The 17872-nt window shown below is 42.6% G+C and overlaps 1 protein-coding gene across 5 annotated transcripts in view; it reads left to right on the top strand.

Annotated features, from left to right (window-relative positions):
* EPB41L4A (erythrocyte membrane protein band 4.1 like 4A) overlaps positions 1–17872 on the top strand; it is a 177427-nt gene that overhangs the window by 52363 nt on the left and 107192 nt on the right. For all 5 annotated transcript variants that reach the window (XM_054987239.1, XM_054987238.1, XM_054987242.1 and 2 more), the window contains one exon: positions 13309–13413. In XM_054987239.1, coding sequence (XP_054843214.1) covers positions 13309–13413 — 105 coding nt within the window. The remainder of the gene's footprint in view (positions 1–13308; positions 13414–17872) is intronic.

Genomic DNA, 17872 nt, shown 5'->3' with positions numbered 1-17872 from the left:
GATAGCATGTTTTGGAGGTAATTAATTCATAGTGTCATCATAAGTTGGAAGCAACTTGTCAGCACATAACACACACATTAGAAATGGACGCTGGCCCCTATCACACTTACGGTTTAAACCGCTGTTTATGAGCATTCATCTCCATTGCAGTGGCTTCAGCATGGCACTCCCATGTTCCACACTGTCCGAGGCTGTTTCAGTTTGGGATTTTGGTTTTCATTTTAGACTGACTTTGAAGCCTCTGTGCAGTTTAGGGCTTTCGGGGCTTTGCAATTCATGTCACTCTTTTTTTTAACTTTGAGCATGTACAGTAACATTGCAATGTTGGAACCCATCCCGCACCTATATTTGCTGATTGGGCTCTCCCATGCCCACTGGAGAGGCAATTGGTGGTGGAGTTTGGGGAGAAAATGTACTTTTCCTGCATGTTCCTTTCTCTCTTTTTTAAAGCCAAGCCAGGAAAGGGTTAATATGTTGCTGGTTCATTCCTTCTGGGGCATCTTCCCTGCTGCTGTGTTTTGCAAAGGGATGTGCAAAAAGGCTTGGGGTTTTTTTCAGCTTAAGGGGAGGGAGGGGAAAGTAGCCATTTAACCCTTTCCTAGCTTTTAAAGCCAGGAGGAAAGAGCAGTAACATTACAGCACAGCACCAACACTTTCCTAGCTTTGGGGGAAAAAAATAAAAGAGTGAGCTCATACTTCTGAGGGAGGAAGGGGAAAGCTGCCATTTAACCCTTTCCTGGCTTTTAAAGCCAGGAGAGAATCAGCAGTAACATTTCCACACAGCAAAGTTACAAACCATTCCTGGCTAAAAAAAAAAAAAAGATAGTGTGTGCATACCCTAGAGGGAGGAAGGGAAAAGCAGCCATTTAACCCTTTCCTGACTTTTAATGTCAGCAGGGAATAAACAGCAAGAATAGGAATGATTCCTGGCTTTGAAATAAAAAATAAGACAGTGCGTGCAAACCCGGGAGGAGGGAAGCCAACGGAGAAGCAGCCTTATGACCCTTAGTTCGCTTTATTGATAAAAATGGTGGACAAGGAGTTCAGAGAGCTGAGGAGGGTGGGAGTGGCTAATTCTGCACAGACCAATCAGCTCCCAAAGAAAAGGAGGGGGGAAGAGAAGCAAAAAGGGGACAAAAGTGTTCACACTGACATAAATCAGGTCAACTGCAACTTGGCAGCGGCTTCAAAAATAACATCGCAGTATGTCTGCAGGAAGAAAAATCAGGGATACTGTGTACAAAGAGCGGTGCTGCGTCTCATGACTACCTTTCAAGCATAAAACTTCTGCAGACATGGGTTGCGGAGCAGGTACTGAAAAGCTTTAAAGTCCCAGTGTGAAAAGCACCAGTATGCTGGGTTGTGTCACAATCCAGGGTTGTGACAAGCATATATACCTGAGGCATTTTAGGCTGTGGATGGTGGTTGAGAGGATATCCACCTTAAACTGCAAAGACTTATATTATAAATTGGTGCCAATCTAGACAAGAAATGCATTTCTGTTGCCATGTTTGCTCAGTTAGAATATGTGGAGGGGTACAATTAATACACATCCTATATTCAGATATGGTTATCATATGGTTTTAGAATATGGCCTTCCATCCCTGAAGCACACTATTGGGAAGCAGACAGGACGGCAAGTGACACAAGGATTGCACAAACAGAAAGTCCACACTCCCCTAAGGGGAAGACGTCCCAAAATTGTCTCTTAATGAAGCGAGTCACTCCTTTTTACTTAATCACGGTGGTCAAATGATGAACACATTCCAATGACCAGCCCCCAGTCGGGAGATTCCACAAAGAGGACGCCAACCCTGCAGGGAGGATGGAAAGCCACCGTGCACTCAACAGGGTGCAAGCTGAACTCCTGTTTCGTATCTTCTTTATCAAGAGCGCTATATACTGGTGGTTGTGTGGTTCCACAAAGCTGCACTCTCTCCTCTAGCTCCAATATGGATATCAATTGTCAGGTCCCTGATATCCATTTCAGAGCTAGAGGAGAGAGTGCAGCTTTGTGGAACCACACAACCACCAGGATGGCAAGTGACAGCAAGGAAACTGCCGCTTTGAAATTACCTCTAGGTAATTTTTCTTTTTCAAAGTTCTGATTTTTCCCTTTGTGCTCTAGGAACGGCACTGTTTTGGCATCAGTTCCTGCTGTCCATCAAGGGATAAGTGTGGCTATGAAGGCTGATAGGCTTACTGATGGGCAATGGAGAAAAGGGGCAAGCTGAATGAATGTAGCATTAACATAATGTGGTTCTTGGTCTTAGCCCACGCTGTGCCCTGTGTTGGGCATTTCTGAAGTGCTATCATGTGGTACTAGTGCCACACAGCCCTCAGTGGTGCTTGCTCACAGAGACATTAACCATCTTTCCTTCTAGCGCACTGTTGTCAAGCTGCATAAAATTACTTAGGCTTGTTTGGTACAGTGCTGCATCTACACAACAAGGCTTCTTTCCTTGTCATTGTTGCCGCAATTGCATTTGCACTGGCAAAGGAGCACCCAAATGGGACTTCTGTGCATACTTTCCTCCATCAGCCCCTGCATGTTCCCCTTGCTGTACCACTGGAGGGCTTTTTAAAAAATCTGTAATTGCTGCTGCATAGTAGGGCAATAATGTTATAACAACCTGTTGCCTCAGTCTGCTGGCTTCTCTGAAGTCCTAGCTTTCATTTCAGATATAAAGTAAGTTTGTAGCCCTAAGGGACTAGTAGATGATGGCAACAGATCATTAAAGCTTTATTGTGCTGTAGCCCAAGAAATCTGGAGACATGGCAGGGGAAATGCTGGCCATGAAGAACAGATGGAAGGAAAATGGCCCTGATGTGAATAAGACCTTAAAGATGCACATTTTCCTGTCTGGACTGCTTGCTAATGTACTTGTTCTTTCTGGATAGATTGCTCCAAACCAGGTTTGAAATAGAATGCACCAAAGATGAGAAAAGTTGCCAGTCAGAGGGTGATGTTATGTAAGTGCCCCCCATACAGTTTGAAAGTCAAGGCAAAGGGGAAAAGGGAGGTGCAGCCTTAATACAGCCTAATCTGTTGGTGAGTACAAAGTTGCTGTTGTGTTCTGAAGCCAGCTAACTTTACCTCTGCTCACTCTGGTGCTCTAGAAATGATCTTCACATGTTTTCTGTGTCCATGCAACATCTCCTCCCAGATCACGAGTAGTTTTTATATGTCTTTATTACTAACTACTGATTTTTAGCAATGGCATCCATGCCTTCATGCACTTTGCCACTAGGTTTTATGACCAGAAGAGGCCTTGAAACAACACCTTTAAGTAACCAGTTCCTGGGATCCCAAGCCAACTAGATGTTTTGGCTTTGAGGAGAAGACTTTAACAAGTATGGGTGCAAAGTTGCCAAGGGAATAAAAAGAGTTTTTGAGAGAGAGGGAGGAAGAACTTTGATGGAGCAGAGTACATATAGAGAGCAGATAAAGTGGTACTCCAGGGACTGAGTTTAATGTTTGGGGAAAATGGGCTTTTTAAGCACTTCCAATTGCACTGTAGAAAGAGCTCACGCTGAGCTGGATTGCACTCATTGATTATAACAAAAATTGGCAGTGAATTTATCTCTCAGAGATAAAGCTTTGGGAATTACTTTGCTTTAGGGGTTCAGAAATTGTGTCATAATAAGCCTTGCCTCTTCAAGAGCCATATCATTTAAGCATTTTCGTCTGAAGTAAGAGTTTATCTGTAATGGCCAGAGCAAAGTTTCCTAGCAGTTCCATGGTGAACAATCCAGCCAAACAGCAGGAAAAAAGTCAAGCTTCTTCATTGTCTTGGTGTTGCTAGTTCTACTATTAAAGTTCTAGTGTAATCTGGCAGTCTGAATATCCATAACTGTAATTCACAGAATTCCTAAAACAAATGAATTGACTGGCATAGCTCCCACATAAGTGAAACAGGATTTTTTTAAAAAATGTACTGTATCTTTAAAGCATTTTTAAAGTCCTCCAGGGAAGTCAACCTTTGGAAGCTGGAGTGTCCTGTAAAAGGCCCTTAGTGCTAGTTTATACAACCATTTCTATATGGGGAGGCCAAGGGGTACTGGGGTAGAGGCAAACCACCCACCCCTTTCAACACCAAATTGTGGGTTGTTACTACCCACAAGATTTGTAGTCATCATGAAGAAGCTTGTGTCTCCTGTATAGTTTGTAAATTGGGTGTTTTCCATTGTTCCTATGTAAAAACTTGGGTGTAATTGGGTGTTTTCCATTGTTTCCTATGTAAAAACTTTCCCGAGTGTTTTACCTTATGCACAAAGCAACTTGTTCAATCAATGGCATTAGCAACATATTCCAAGAAAAATACAGTGTTTTCATATAGTGCCATTCCGTATTTTCAAGGGCACGCTACTGCAAAGAAGCTTCTAATCATGGTCTGAATTAAAAGTAGACATGGGTGGCCTCCGAGTATGTTTTCTTTCCTCTTCTTCTATTATCAGCTGGAATGTTTGGCTCTTGGTATTAATTAGCCTTTGCACCTACTCAAACAATGTAGTGTTTCCACCACAATAGGCGTTTTTAGGGAACTCTTTCATTGTGACCCTTGAATAAAAAATGTATTTAAATTATCAAATTTACAGAATGCAACCTCTAATCTTGTTTGAGAGAGAGCAAGTTTGCCTGGAGCATTTTATTAATTAACCCCTGGAGTCTGTTGGTCAAAGTGTTGAAAGGTAATGCATTTTTCATTAATTCTGTGAATAAAGAAATCTTGAATGTGGCAACAAGAGATTAACTATTCAATAGTCCAAATGAACTGAGGTCCTGGTTGATTAATTAAAAATAATCTAGCCTTCTGTTAACGATCAAGATTAAAATCTGAGAGAAAGTGTAGTTTCAAAGTAGACATATTTTGAAATCCGTCCTGATTTTGTACATGATGAAAATGAAGATCAGAGTCCAGACTATGCAACTAGTTCTAGGTAGCATTTCTCAAATGACAGATCCTGCTCCTGTGCCACAAGTACGTTTTTGACTAGAAGGTGGTCTGCCTCATGATATGAGGTTTCTGTTCTAACAACAACAACAACAAAAAGGCAAAACTCCTTTTAGGTGGGTGCAACCTTTGTGTGCGCCACAAAGCTTTGTGAGGTTTTTGGATCTCAGTTGCAGTCTGCGAATCCTTTACTGTTTATCTACTGTTTTGCATGCGTGGAGAGAGTAGAATTGCTTGCAGGGTTTTTTGTGTGGGGGAGGGTATTTTGGGCGGGATGGGGATAGAATTGATGCTTTGCTATTGTTAATCAATTTGAACTAGGATTGCTGGTCCCCTGCTAGGGGTGGGGGATCCCACGCTCCCACCCTCCACAACCCACCGCCACTTACCTGGCTCGTGGGGGAGGCACAGACTTCCCGGGTGCGTACTACTGTGAAGCGTGGGAGGGCTCTCGTGAGTCACTGCAGCCTGTTCCAGGCCAATCCAGGCCAATTAGGACCCAAATCTGGCCTGAATCTTCTTGGATCAGGCTGCTGTACAGAGCAGGAGCACTCCCGTACTTCGCAGCAGCCAATCCAGCCCGAATCCAGCCTGATTCGGGCTCAATCCGGGCTGAATCCGGCCCAGTTCGGCCCGCTGCAGAACAAGGGAGTGAACAACATTGTATCCCTTCTTCTTGCAGACTCTTCCGAGGAAATAACTAACAAAGTCACCAAATTTTGCCTTCGGGTGTGTAGGATACGCAAGTGGTTGACTGAGCCTCTATAACTTACTTCCTTGTCAGACGAAGGTATCATCTCTCTGTCCCCCCTACAACCTGCGTACACAGTTCTGTGCTCTCTGCACTGTATGTGCCCCTGCCCTATTCTTACTTTTATTGATTTCTTTCTATTCTTCTTTTACTCTCCGGAGCTGATTCTGTATCAAAATAAATTGATTGATTTATTATAGGCTGATAACTACTGCCTGTAGCCAGCCCTTTGGTTTCTTCTGTTTGATATTCTCTTTTGCTTTGTTGTAGTCTCTACAATTTCCTAAGGAGTTTCTGCACCTATGAAGTTCACAGGTCCTACTTGAAGGCAGCTGGGTGACCTTGGGTCAGTCACAGCTCTCTTGGAGCTCTCTTAGCCCCACCCACTTCACAGAGTGATCATTGTGGGGATAATAACATGCTTTGTAAACCACTCTGAGTGGGCATTAAGTTGACCTTTTTTGAGTATAGAAATTGTATTTAAAAAGAAAAGATATAACAGTAGAAAGTGCACAAAAACTTATACAAGCACTACATTTGAAATTAAATTAAACTTAAGAGAAACTTAAGAAAAACTTAAAAGTGGGGGGAGAGAGACATACTGACAACTACAACCCCCTCCCTGATCCCAACAGATAATTGTTTAAAGATTGCCAAATGCACAGAATCAAAGATAACGTGAGAGGTTTGCAGTCAACAGTTATGCTGAGATCTAAGATTGAATTTCTTCCCTTTATCAAGCAACGTAGGTATTTTTGAGTCCTTTATTGCAGGTTTTACAGATGAGTCAGATGAGATTTTCAGGTTTAGTGTAGTCAAATAAGCTGTTGGTTATTGGCTTTAGATTGCGACACATTTGCAAAGTTTCTGGTGGGAGGTCTTGATATATTTGTATTTTTTAATCTTAGTATGGTAAATAGCCTTGCTTACGGGCTTCTTGTAAAATTCTTTCTTTCGTTCTGTAGTCCCAAAAGTACACCAGTATATCCCTTGGAGTTTGCATTCTGTTTGGCTTGGAGGGGCTCAGTCTGTAGGCTTGCTCAATCCTAGTAGCTATACCCGCTTCTGGTTGAAAAAATTCTGTTAGCCATGAAGAGATAAATACAGAGAGATTTGCATTTTCCTCCTTCTTCTGTAGGGCTCTAAGTTTTAAATTTTTCACTTTAAGTTGTGTTTCTAGTTCAATCGTTTTAGTAGTTAGCTTGTCTTCCACTGTCTGAATTTATTTCTTCCTGCAACATGAGCCCTAATTCTAGAGCTGTCTCTGCTGTTTTTGAAACAGTGGATATAAAGTCATTGATGTCTTTCAGTTGTTTGATTATGGACTCCAAACAGTTGTTTATTTTGTCCACTAGGTTTACAGAGATTGTATTTATAATTCTCCATTTCTTGGAAAGAGTCTGCAAGTTCCTGCTTTGTCAGCCCATCCGATTGGGATCCCCACCCCTCCATTTTAGAGTCCTTACTGGGAGAGAGGTCTTTGCTAGATCTTCTGATGCAAAGTAAGCTCTCACTGTTGCAGAATTTGACTAGGGAGGCTTTACTTTACCTGCCCCAGTCTTTCCCATTGGTTGTGTGCGATTTGGCGATGTGCAATTGTTTCAGGTGTGGGTGAGGTCCGGAATTTCAGCAAGGAGTGCCTGCCTTCTTTCGTGCAGTGCTCCGCCATCTTCCCCCCAATTATGAAAGATTTTAAAAGATGGGGAAAAATGAATATTTTATGGCTAAGAAGAATCTCTGCTGTTAAAATTAACATACTACTAAGATTGAATTTTCTATTTGAAATGATCCCAATTCATATAGTCCAAAAGAACTTAAATAAGTGACCGAAAGCAATAAATGACTTCATATGGAAAGGGAAGAAACCAAGGATAAGACTCAAAGTATTACAGGATGATTAAAAAAACAAGGAGGACTGGCAGTACCGAATATCAAATTGTAGCACTTGTTTGGATAACAGATTGGATTATAAATCTGAGTACACATTAAACTGGAGATAGCGAATGGTGAAGAAGGCATCCACAATTATTTATGGCTTAAGAAACCATTGAAATCTATTCAAAAACAGGACGGGACCTATATACTAAGAGATGGACTACTTAAAACATGCTTTTCAATGCAGAAAAAGACTGAGCCCACTGATCTCCCCATTGATGTCACCAATAAATGCCCATTGTGACACTGCCACTAGAAATAGAATTGATCAGCTCACCTGATAAGAAAGTAAATGTAAAAACTTGGCAAGAAATTCAAGCTCAAAGCAAAAATATTCCATGGCTGGTGTATCATCAAACAGTATCAAGATTCAAAGAACAAACTCTTAAAGAAGGCTGTGGGCTAAGAGAAAAAACAGAATTTGAAGTATTAATATCTGGAGATTTGAAGCATCTATTAGGGAAAATTTACAAAATTTTATTGCAATACCACACAGAAACAGCATTAAGTTGTCCTGAAGGGCCGTATATAAATCATATGTTGTTGTTATGTTGTTGTTATCTTCTCCCTGCCCAATGAAAATGTATATTATGACAAGTACCACAGAATAGGGTTTTGGGTCTTTTGCAAGTTGCAATATCAGAACAACCAACTCCGTCCCCTGGAACTGGCAAAGCCACAGAAGGGTGGGGGGAAAAACTCCTCACACCTTACCCAGCTCTAGTCATCAGCCAGCAATTGTTGATAGTGATGGTAAGCACCTCCATACTACTAGGTCAATGGTTAGGTAAAGTAGTAGATGCATTTTAAACTGAAGTGAGGGCCAGCCCTTGCTCGACTGTACAGCTGGGAAGCAGACCCCAGGCACACTGCCTTTGCATGACCTTGGCCAAGGAACCAGGAGAGTTGATGTAGCATACTGGTTAAGGAGATGGGGTGTGAATCAGTACTCTGCTGCTTCAAATCCCACTACTGCCATGAACTCTGCAGGTGGCCTTGGGTATGCCACTCCTCTGAGGCCCAACTCCCTGGCTGTATTGTAGGGATAATAACACTGCCTTTGTTCATCACTCTGAGTAGGCACTAATCTGTGTAGAAGAGCAGTATATAAGCACAATTATTGTTATTAGGACATGTCTAGAGAAGCATGTCTAGAGAGTGGGCCTATACTGTGTAGCATATCTAGTCAGTCATATTCTAGATAGATTTTTTTTCTCTTTTCATCTTCCACTCCATTTCCACTTCCATCTTCCACTTCCACTCCATTAAGAGTCTCATTACACGGAACATCTGACACATGAATGACATGTGTTGGGAGATGCAGTGTTAGTCGGGAAGGTAGTTTAAAAAGACAGAGCTGGCACAGGGCAAAGGCTTTGCTGTACACTGGAGCTGTGTGAAAGGGCAGTGAAATGCTGGAAGGGAAACTTCAGCCCATTATAACCTCTCCAGGTCCAAGCCTGCTTCTGGAAGGCAGCTGCAGCCCACTTCCATTCCTTGCTGCCCTCTGGTTGGGATCCCACAGTTTTAGATTAGAGAGATGAAATTGACAGAGCCTTGAGGGAGAAGATGAAATTAACAAATCCTCTGAGGAATTATCTCCACTAGTTCTGTCTTTTTAAACTACGCTTCCAGCTAACATTGCATCTTCCTACACTTGACGAACACGCACCAAGGCATCTCATGTAGAGAGATTTTGAGTATGAACAAGTACCTTCTCGAAGGTGGTGACCAAGTACCTTCTTGAAGGCACTTTTAGCTGAATAAATTTTATTTCTGCTGTGTAACAGATTTGGTGAAAGGAGATTATATTTGAGAAATTTGACTTGAATGTTTATACTTAGCATGCTAATCACATTCTAATCATGCATATATATTAGACTCAATATGTATTTGTGTCATGAGTTATTTGGATAACATATGAACATGCTAATTCATGCTTTATTCATATTCTGTTCAAATGTATATCCAGCTAATGAAGGTCTTGGTTATTAGCATGGTAAATATTTGCAATATTAGCTCTTGTTAAATTAGAACTCTTTTTCTGAACATGTATTTAGCAAATTGTGCTCTATCAATCCATCTATAAGGTCAGGCATTTTTATGTGGATAAATATTCAGTACACTAAATTCTGTGATAAGTCAAGATTGTAGATGTTCTGCACATAATATTTTATCAGCCATCTTAAAATTCAAATACAAATATTTAACAAATCCTGCCTGACAATGGTTTTCCTACAATCTGGATCTCAAAAATGGAACTCTTGGGTGGTGGTTTTATTATTTGTATAACACTATTATTGTATGTGGTAATTTACATGAAGCGTAAACTAAAATAAGGCAGATCCCTGTTTAGAGGCACATATAATCTAAATTTCAGTAGCAGTGAGGATTACTAAGTGTTGGAAGGAATGAGAGTTGAAGAGGAGGCAAACTCAGTAATACGTATTTAGGTTTTAAACTGGGAAAGAGAATCAAGGGGCTGATCTGTATGCTTCTAGGTACACTTAACAAAAACCCTTTCCTGTGCTGATGCAGCACAACTTCTTAGGGTTTCCAACCTCCAGGTGGGGCGTAGAGATTTACCGAAATTACAACTGATCTCCAGATGATAGATTAGTTCTCCTAAAGAAAATGGCTGCTTTGGAAGGTGGACTGTATGGCATTACAACCTGCTGAGCTCTGCCCCTTCCCAGACTCCATCCCCCAAACCTCCAGGAATTTCACAAACCAAAGTTGGCAACCCTACTTCTTTTCCATGCAGGCACTGGCAGCTGAATATTGTTCTTGGTCCACAGGATGTGTGTTGGTGATGCCTAGATTTCTCTGGGAATGTGGCAGTACCTGTGATAGATGCATGGGCCATGTGTTATTTGACTCTCAGGTAGCATTGTCAAGAGAAATGTTCCTCTCTATGTAGTTTCTTACTGAAATTGAATGGACCATTTCATTTCCTCTTTTTATGAATTTTGAGTTTGTTTCATATCAATTCTGTTTTAATCAAAAAAGAAATTCAGATGGGGGGACAGAAAGGAAGGGGGGTTCCTACAACATTTCAGAATTTAACTCTGCAGAGACAGGCAAACTCTTCCCAAACCTTCCTATCTTATGCTTAGAGCACCATCTCATTGCATGCAACATCAGGAAAATAAACAAAACCTACAAAGGCTGAAGTTACAAAAGGGTGCATAGGGGTATAAGAGAAAACTACAAAGAGAAATGAAAGAGAAATTTCTCTTTTGAAAGAGAAAAAGCAAGTAAGAAGAGTCAATGGCTATATCTTAAAAAGTGAACTTTGGAAAAAGAAATTTCACTCCCCATAACAACACTCCTCTCATGTATGCTGGGGACTCTGCTGTGCTTAGCTGCCTATGTTGGTACAGGGGAGGATCTTCTTTGCCCTGCAGGGAGGGTTCTTATGGATTATTGTCCTAGTCAGAAATTTCCCCTCAACTGTTTCCTGTTGATTGACTAGCTTCAGAGGGAAGATTGCTGAGAGTGTACACTTAATGTGATTGGTGACAATTTGGATTTGCCTTTTGAGGTTCTGTGTCTTTACCAGTTGTATGATAAGTCAGTATATACCCTGTATATTCTACCATAAGATTTCTTGACAACAGACTACCGATGAAATCAGCTGTAATCAATGAAAGTTTATTGTAAAATACAAACGTGCTGTCTTTTGGGTGGCACAACACTACTTTTGTGTTTGCAAGATTTCTGGAACTGATTGCATAGTAGAAATTTTTTGGGAACTGCTGCATTTGTTGAGTTTTGAGTGCCTTGCAGTTCTTAAGGCACCTGCCTTCCGTTGGAAGAAGGTATAGCACTTCTACAGATACATGAGATTTGTGATTTGAGGAGCATATACTATGGAATGCTTCAGTTTGGCCTGGAGTTATCAGGTTTACTTTAGCTTTAAAAAATATTTAAAGTATGTTACCATCTCTTAATAGCACATTTTCATTTCTATCAGAAGAAAATAGATTGTTTCTGATGGTTCTAGCTGTCATTTTTATGAAGCCGATAGAAACCTGCCTTTCAGGTTTATAGTGTTGTTGCCGATCTATAAAGCATGGCTTTATGACTCATTTTGAACAATTCTTTGTTCTCTCTTGAAAGCATTACTGATGGTATTTCAAATAAACTTGTTCCCTCTCTAAGAATGCAAGCCTCTAGCAAGTTTGATCTTAGTATGAAGCAGACGGTGTAACTTTAGAAATATCTCCAATACAGATCTCTCTCTTTATGACTCCCTCAGATGGAATTTTGTACTGGATGGTTTATAATATTTTCATTGCAGAAAGTAATTCCCCAACGAATTATGAAGTGACTCTTCTGACTAGTAGTTTCACTTTATAGAAAGTTAGTGTGCATAGTCTTATATATTATGCATGTGAAGGTGTACTGTAACTAGAAGAGATGCTCTGTCTCACAGAGTCACGTGTATTAATAATGCAAAATATGACACTTTATCACAAGGTGAAAAGACATGGGTTTGTTGAGGCTTGTACTATAGTAGGCAAGAGCCTACTATATCAAATGCAATGGATGGAGCTGGTGTAGAAGTTAGGTCAATGTTGTTAGATATGCTGTGATGGGGCTTGTGTGAAATTTGAACAAAATATATAAAGTGTTAAAATTATATTGATGTTTAAAGAAAGCTTTGCTAAATTTTAGGGGCAGAATTAAAATTTAGCCCAGCACTGTTGAGCTAACAAGGATTCACAGCCCCATATTATTAGTATTTGTATTTGGTCAGTTTGATAAGAAAGAAGATGATGTTTGAATCAGCATCTAGTTTAAGGGTTAAATCCACAAATGAGCTGTACTGTACAGTGTTTTGGGAAATTATGTGGCTGTCCCTTGACCCTTCAGATGGACCCCTCTGCTGTGTAGCAGCAACTGGCAGCGTCAGTCACTTGTAGAAGCAATAAGAGTGCCAGACAAGGATCTGGGAGGCCAAGTTTGATTCCCTGCTCTGCCATGCAAGCTCGCTGGGTGACCTTGGGCCAACGACTCCTCATTCTAACCTACCTCATAAGGCAATTGTGCAAAATTTCATATCAACTCTACCATTATGTTCATTTTAAAATATAAAAATAAAAAGTAGCTTTTTTTGTAAGGAGAAACATTCATTACTGTAAGGAGAAATATTCATAACTTACATTTTGACACCCTTTTAATTACCTTTGGCATAAGTAGCATTAGCTGGCAATACGCGTCATGGTGTGTGACTTTACACTGGCACAGCATCTAACGTGACCCATCTTAGGTATTTAGTTTTTAGTACAGCAAAACTTGGAGTTGGGCCAACCCCCTCCCCCCGAAAGAGAATACGTTAAAGAAATTTATGCAAATAGAAGGTCAAGATACCAGAACTGACCAAGCAAAATGGCATTTTGACAGTATAAATATGCAGAGCTCACGGGATCAACAATTAGTACCATGTAAACGTATTTGCTCAGAAGTCTTACAGAATGACTCAAGAGTATGAGAGTAATTTCTTGTCATTGAAATTTTAGTTGAAGACAAGTGTGGCTGTTTCTAACTAATAAAACAACCTCCTGTGGTACACAAAGCTAGCTAAATGCATGACTGCCACTGTGGATCTTACAAAGGACTAAAACGCTTGTATGAAAAGACTCTGTGCATTCTTTCCCACAGAAGTCAACGAAAGGGTCCGTTGTCCTAGGCTACGTATTCCGGCATTTAAACCTTGTGGAGATTGATTACTTTGGACTGCGTTACTGTGACAGAAGTCACCAGACGGTGAGTAAAACCATAATAGATTAGATTTTCCTTTGGTAAGTGTTACCCCGTTGCTGACCCCTTTTCCAGTCATGTTTTAAATTGTCATAGTTTGTCAGCTGCTTTTCATGCTTATGTGCAAATAAAGGAAAAAGGGGGAAAACTGGACAAATTTGTCAGATTAGAGCTGTGTGTGAATCAATCATGGTATATTATAAACTAATGCAGAAAACGGAATGATAAAGTAGAAGACAATTCAATTGGAACGTGATACATACAATAAACAGTGGAATGGGGTAAATCCCTGTTCCCTGGCCATCATGAACCATCCCATTATAATACAGCCCCATTCCCTTTACAAAATATTGGCATGCATATATATATATAGTATGCATATGTATATAGTCAGTAAGTCAGTGTGACTTAGTGGTTAGAGTGCTGGACTAGGGCCTTGGAAACCCAGGTTCAAATATCAACTTACCAAGAAACTCATTGGGTGTCCTTGGGCTAACCCAACTTATACATTTACTGTGAGGATAAAATGGAAAATGGAAGGAGAAGCATATATGTCAACTGAGTATCTTGGAGGAAGGGCAGGATAAAAATGTATTAAATAAATCTGTTTGTCATTTCTGAATACATTATGCTTGCATTATATGGCTCTAACTAGGCAGCTTCCCCAGTGATTACTCTGGTGCCAAACCTTTGGAACTTTTATATCTTTGGCTCTGTTGAAAGCATAGTTGTATTTTCCAGATGGAATTTAGTTCTGGGTTGGTGTCAAAGATTCATGGGCTGAGTCGTGTGTGTAAGTATATGTGTGTGAAATATTGATGAAATGATAGGTAGAAATTTACAGGACGCTACATATTTTCTGAATCCCTGCAGCCTGACTCTGACTCAAGATGAAGTGTTGACAACATATATTTTTGTGATGAAATTAAGACATGAAGATTAAGCCACTTGCCCCTAGACTCTCTGTCTCACTCATGTTCACTCTTGCTCACTCACACAATCTGTCTGTTACTGAACTGAAAATTCAACCTAGACCTTACAAATTCCAATCTCATGTACCCGTGGTAACTAACTTTTGATAATTTGAAGTGATTGTTCTGAAAATGAAGTAATCCTCAACACTTCTGAGAGCAAGCTGTACCCTTGCACAATCAACAGTACCTTTTTTCTTTTTGGAGCATCTTGGTTGGATTCTTAATTCCATCAAACTTGGAGACAGATTTGAACAACATGTTTGGAAGACATGAGAATTCATATATTCTCCTCAAACTAGTCTGTTTTGTGTACATTTCCTGGTGTTACAAAGCTGCATCCCAGAGTCAGGATCCAGGCATATATAGCCCCAGTCAGATCATGGGCAGTCATCCATCAGGGAATGGGAATGGGGTGGGGGAGTGATTGAATCCATCTTCTTGCTCCACTATCACCAGTAGGCTAGCTCTGAGGCTGTTGTGGGTAGGTTATGTACTTGTGATATTTCAGAGCTGTGGTATCTGGCTCCTGAGTTTGCTGGAGGGTATGGATGCCTATGACAGTAGAAGTTTGGGATCATGCCAGCCCCAAATATTTGTGATGTGAACTGCTAGTCTTACATATACATAACTGGCACTATATGCATTGCTTGTTTTTTTTACACATCCGTTAAGTAAAAATAATTCCATTTGTTGTTAGATGAGTCTTACAGTCTCTTGCAGAAGCTGAATAAGGCTATTTTTCTGGCTAGTTCAGCCTTTCTAAAGGCTTACATCTGCTCCCTAGACAATCATCCTACCCAGGGATGCAGTTGTGCATCTTGCAGTATCACACCATTTTTTTTCTAACATACTTCTGGCACGACACTAAAGTGAATGGCCGTATTGGCCCTATGTTCAAAAATAGAGCTTGATTCAAGCTTGATGAAAAGATGTGTTCATCCACGGTCTTCCTGTGCAGTCCCACATGGGAGTGCGCACGCGCAGGCCTGCCGATACCGGAGATTTTTATAGCTCAAAGCCACCAGGGGGCGCTCTCGCCTTCCACCGCGCATGCGCGGCCATTTTCCCGCCTAAATGGACTATAGAAGGCGGAGCGCCCCACACATACCCTCAGTTTCCTTTTCGCCGCCGATAGATGAGGTTTTTAGCTCTTCTACTCGTTCGCGATGTCGGATACTGCTTTATTCAAACGATGCGTCTCCTGTAATCGTAAGATGACCAGGTCAGACGGCCATTCTAATTGCCTTTATTGCCTCGGGGAAACCCATAATACCCAGGCCTGCAAACATTGCCGTGCCTTTACTTCGAAGGCCAGGGCGGAGAGGGCGGACCATTTGCACGCCTCGCTGTGGCAACGTGCTATGTCTGTCGTGGACCCTCCGGCGAAGGCACCTCCATCTGCTGCGCCCGGATCCACTCCTCGGCCGGCTGAAACCGTGAGCTCGAGGACCCCTCGCGCCTTACCTTCCCCGAGTCATTCGGAGTCGAGACCGAGAGATCGCTCGTCCTCCTCGGTTCGGAGCGCGTCGGAGCCAGCACCATCGGTTCCGAAGCTCCCTCGGAGCCGACCGCCCTCGACTTCATCTGCTGCACCAGCCTTGGATCGAGCTGCGTCTCGGAGCCGGACACCTTTGGTGTCAAGACCGACGCCTCCGCCGTCTCAGGGTGCAGTCGCTTCGGAGACAGCGGGAGAACCATCCGCTCCGTCCGACTCTGACAAGAAGAAGAAGAAGAGAAAACATTCTTCCAAAAGGGACAAGGCGGTTCTGGAGCAGTTACTCTCCTCTCCGCTACCGACCCCTTCGGGTGTACTCGGTTCCGACCCACCGGAAAAGAGGCGCAAGGATCCCGACCCGGTTCCTGTCTTGACCTCTTCCCAGGAGGACCCGGTTCCGGTAGAGAAACCCCCGACCCCTACGGGACGCCCGCGTTCGACCTCCCATGAGTCCGGGTCCATCAGATCGGGTCGGAGTTCTCGGAGTGGATCGGGCCGTAGATACAGCCCGTACCCGACTCGGAGCCGATCGAGGGAGCGCTACAGCAGTGAGGGCCGGGCGGCCTCATACTACATGGGGGATAGTCCGCTCCGATCGGACCGCTCTTTTCGAAGGGACTCGATGTCTCCTACCTTTCGGATCCGATCCTATGGCGACTCGCATGGAACACCACACCTTTCTGAGGTTGATTACCATCGGAACCGACCAAGGAGTTATGAGTCCCCTCCTTCGGATTCACCTGATGCTGAACTTGGCCCAGCGGAAGAACCTTCGCCGACGGACGACTTCAGGGCCTATAATGAATTGCTTCAGCGAATGGCTAAGGCGCTGGATTTGGAAACGACCTCTACGGAGTCGAAATTTACTGATAAGATCTACCAGCATATCTACTCAGGTTCCACTCCTTCCGTAGCCTTTCCGCTGATCGATGGTTTTGTTGAGTTGTGGAAGAAGCTCAATGTTAAGCCTGCTTTTATCCCCGCCACTAACCGAAAAGTAGAAGGCCTTTATCGTACAAAGGACGAAAACCATCCGTTCTTGGCTGTCCATCCACCCCCTTCCTCCTTAGTCACTGAGGAGATGCAGGCAAGAGGCAAACAAGGTTCCATGTTGGCTCCTACTGACAAGGACAGTAGAAAGATTGATACTCTGGGGAGGAAATTGTACACCTCTGCTGCTTTTGCCATCAAAGTGGCTAACTATGCAGCTATGATGTCGGCTTACCAGCTCTTCCTGTGGAAGAAAGTGGCTGCTTTCCTTCCCAAACTCCCTGAAGACCAGCGGACCCTCCTGCGTGTCATCCAAGAGGAGGCCACCCGCCTCTCGAGGCACCAGATTAATACGAGCAGGAGTTTGTCCGATACGTCTGCACGTTCCTTGCTCTCTGCAGTGGTTTTGCGGCGATTTGCGTGGCTCCGCACGACTGCTCTCCCGCCTGAGACGAGGAACAAAGTAGAGGACTTACCTTTTGAAGGAACGCTCCTTTTTTCTGAGAAGACAGATGAATACCTGTCGAAAAAGAGAACGGATCGTCTCACAGCACGGTCCTATGGTGTTCTGCACCAGGCTCCTCAACATCCCGCCAGACCTTACTTCAGATCTTCTCAGCGGGGCAGATCATATCGGTACCAGCCTTATCAGGGGTATTCGTATCAGTCTCAGAGGAGTTACCAGAGCCCTCAACAATCCTTTTCCAGGCGCAGACAAGGTCACCGTCCCAAGCCTGGTTCTCAGCATCAACAGGCTAAGGACGCCCCCCACGCCCAGAAGCAATTCTGACAATTACAGGGACCTGAGCCTATGTTTGGGTTCAGGCTACATGCTTACTGGAGGGAGTGGCTGTCCATCGGTTCCGATGTTTGGGTTTCTGATATTGTTCAGTATGGTTATAAAGTTGAGTTTGTGAGTTTACCTTACCTGAGTCTCCCTGTCTTTTCTTCCGGACCTCCTCATACGGAGATCTTAACTGAATTGGCCACCCTGATTCAGAAGGGT

This window comes from Eublepharis macularius, chromosome 8 (assembly GCF_028583425.1).
Source record: "Eublepharis macularius isolate TG4126 chromosome 8, MPM_Emac_v1.0, whole genome shotgun sequence".
Lineage (NCBI taxonomy): Eukaryota > Metazoa > Chordata > Lepidosauria > Squamata > Eublepharidae > Eublepharis > Eublepharis macularius.
The sequence above is the reverse complement of the archived record's forward strand: the minus strand, read 5'-3'. Positions and strand labels throughout refer to the sequence as shown.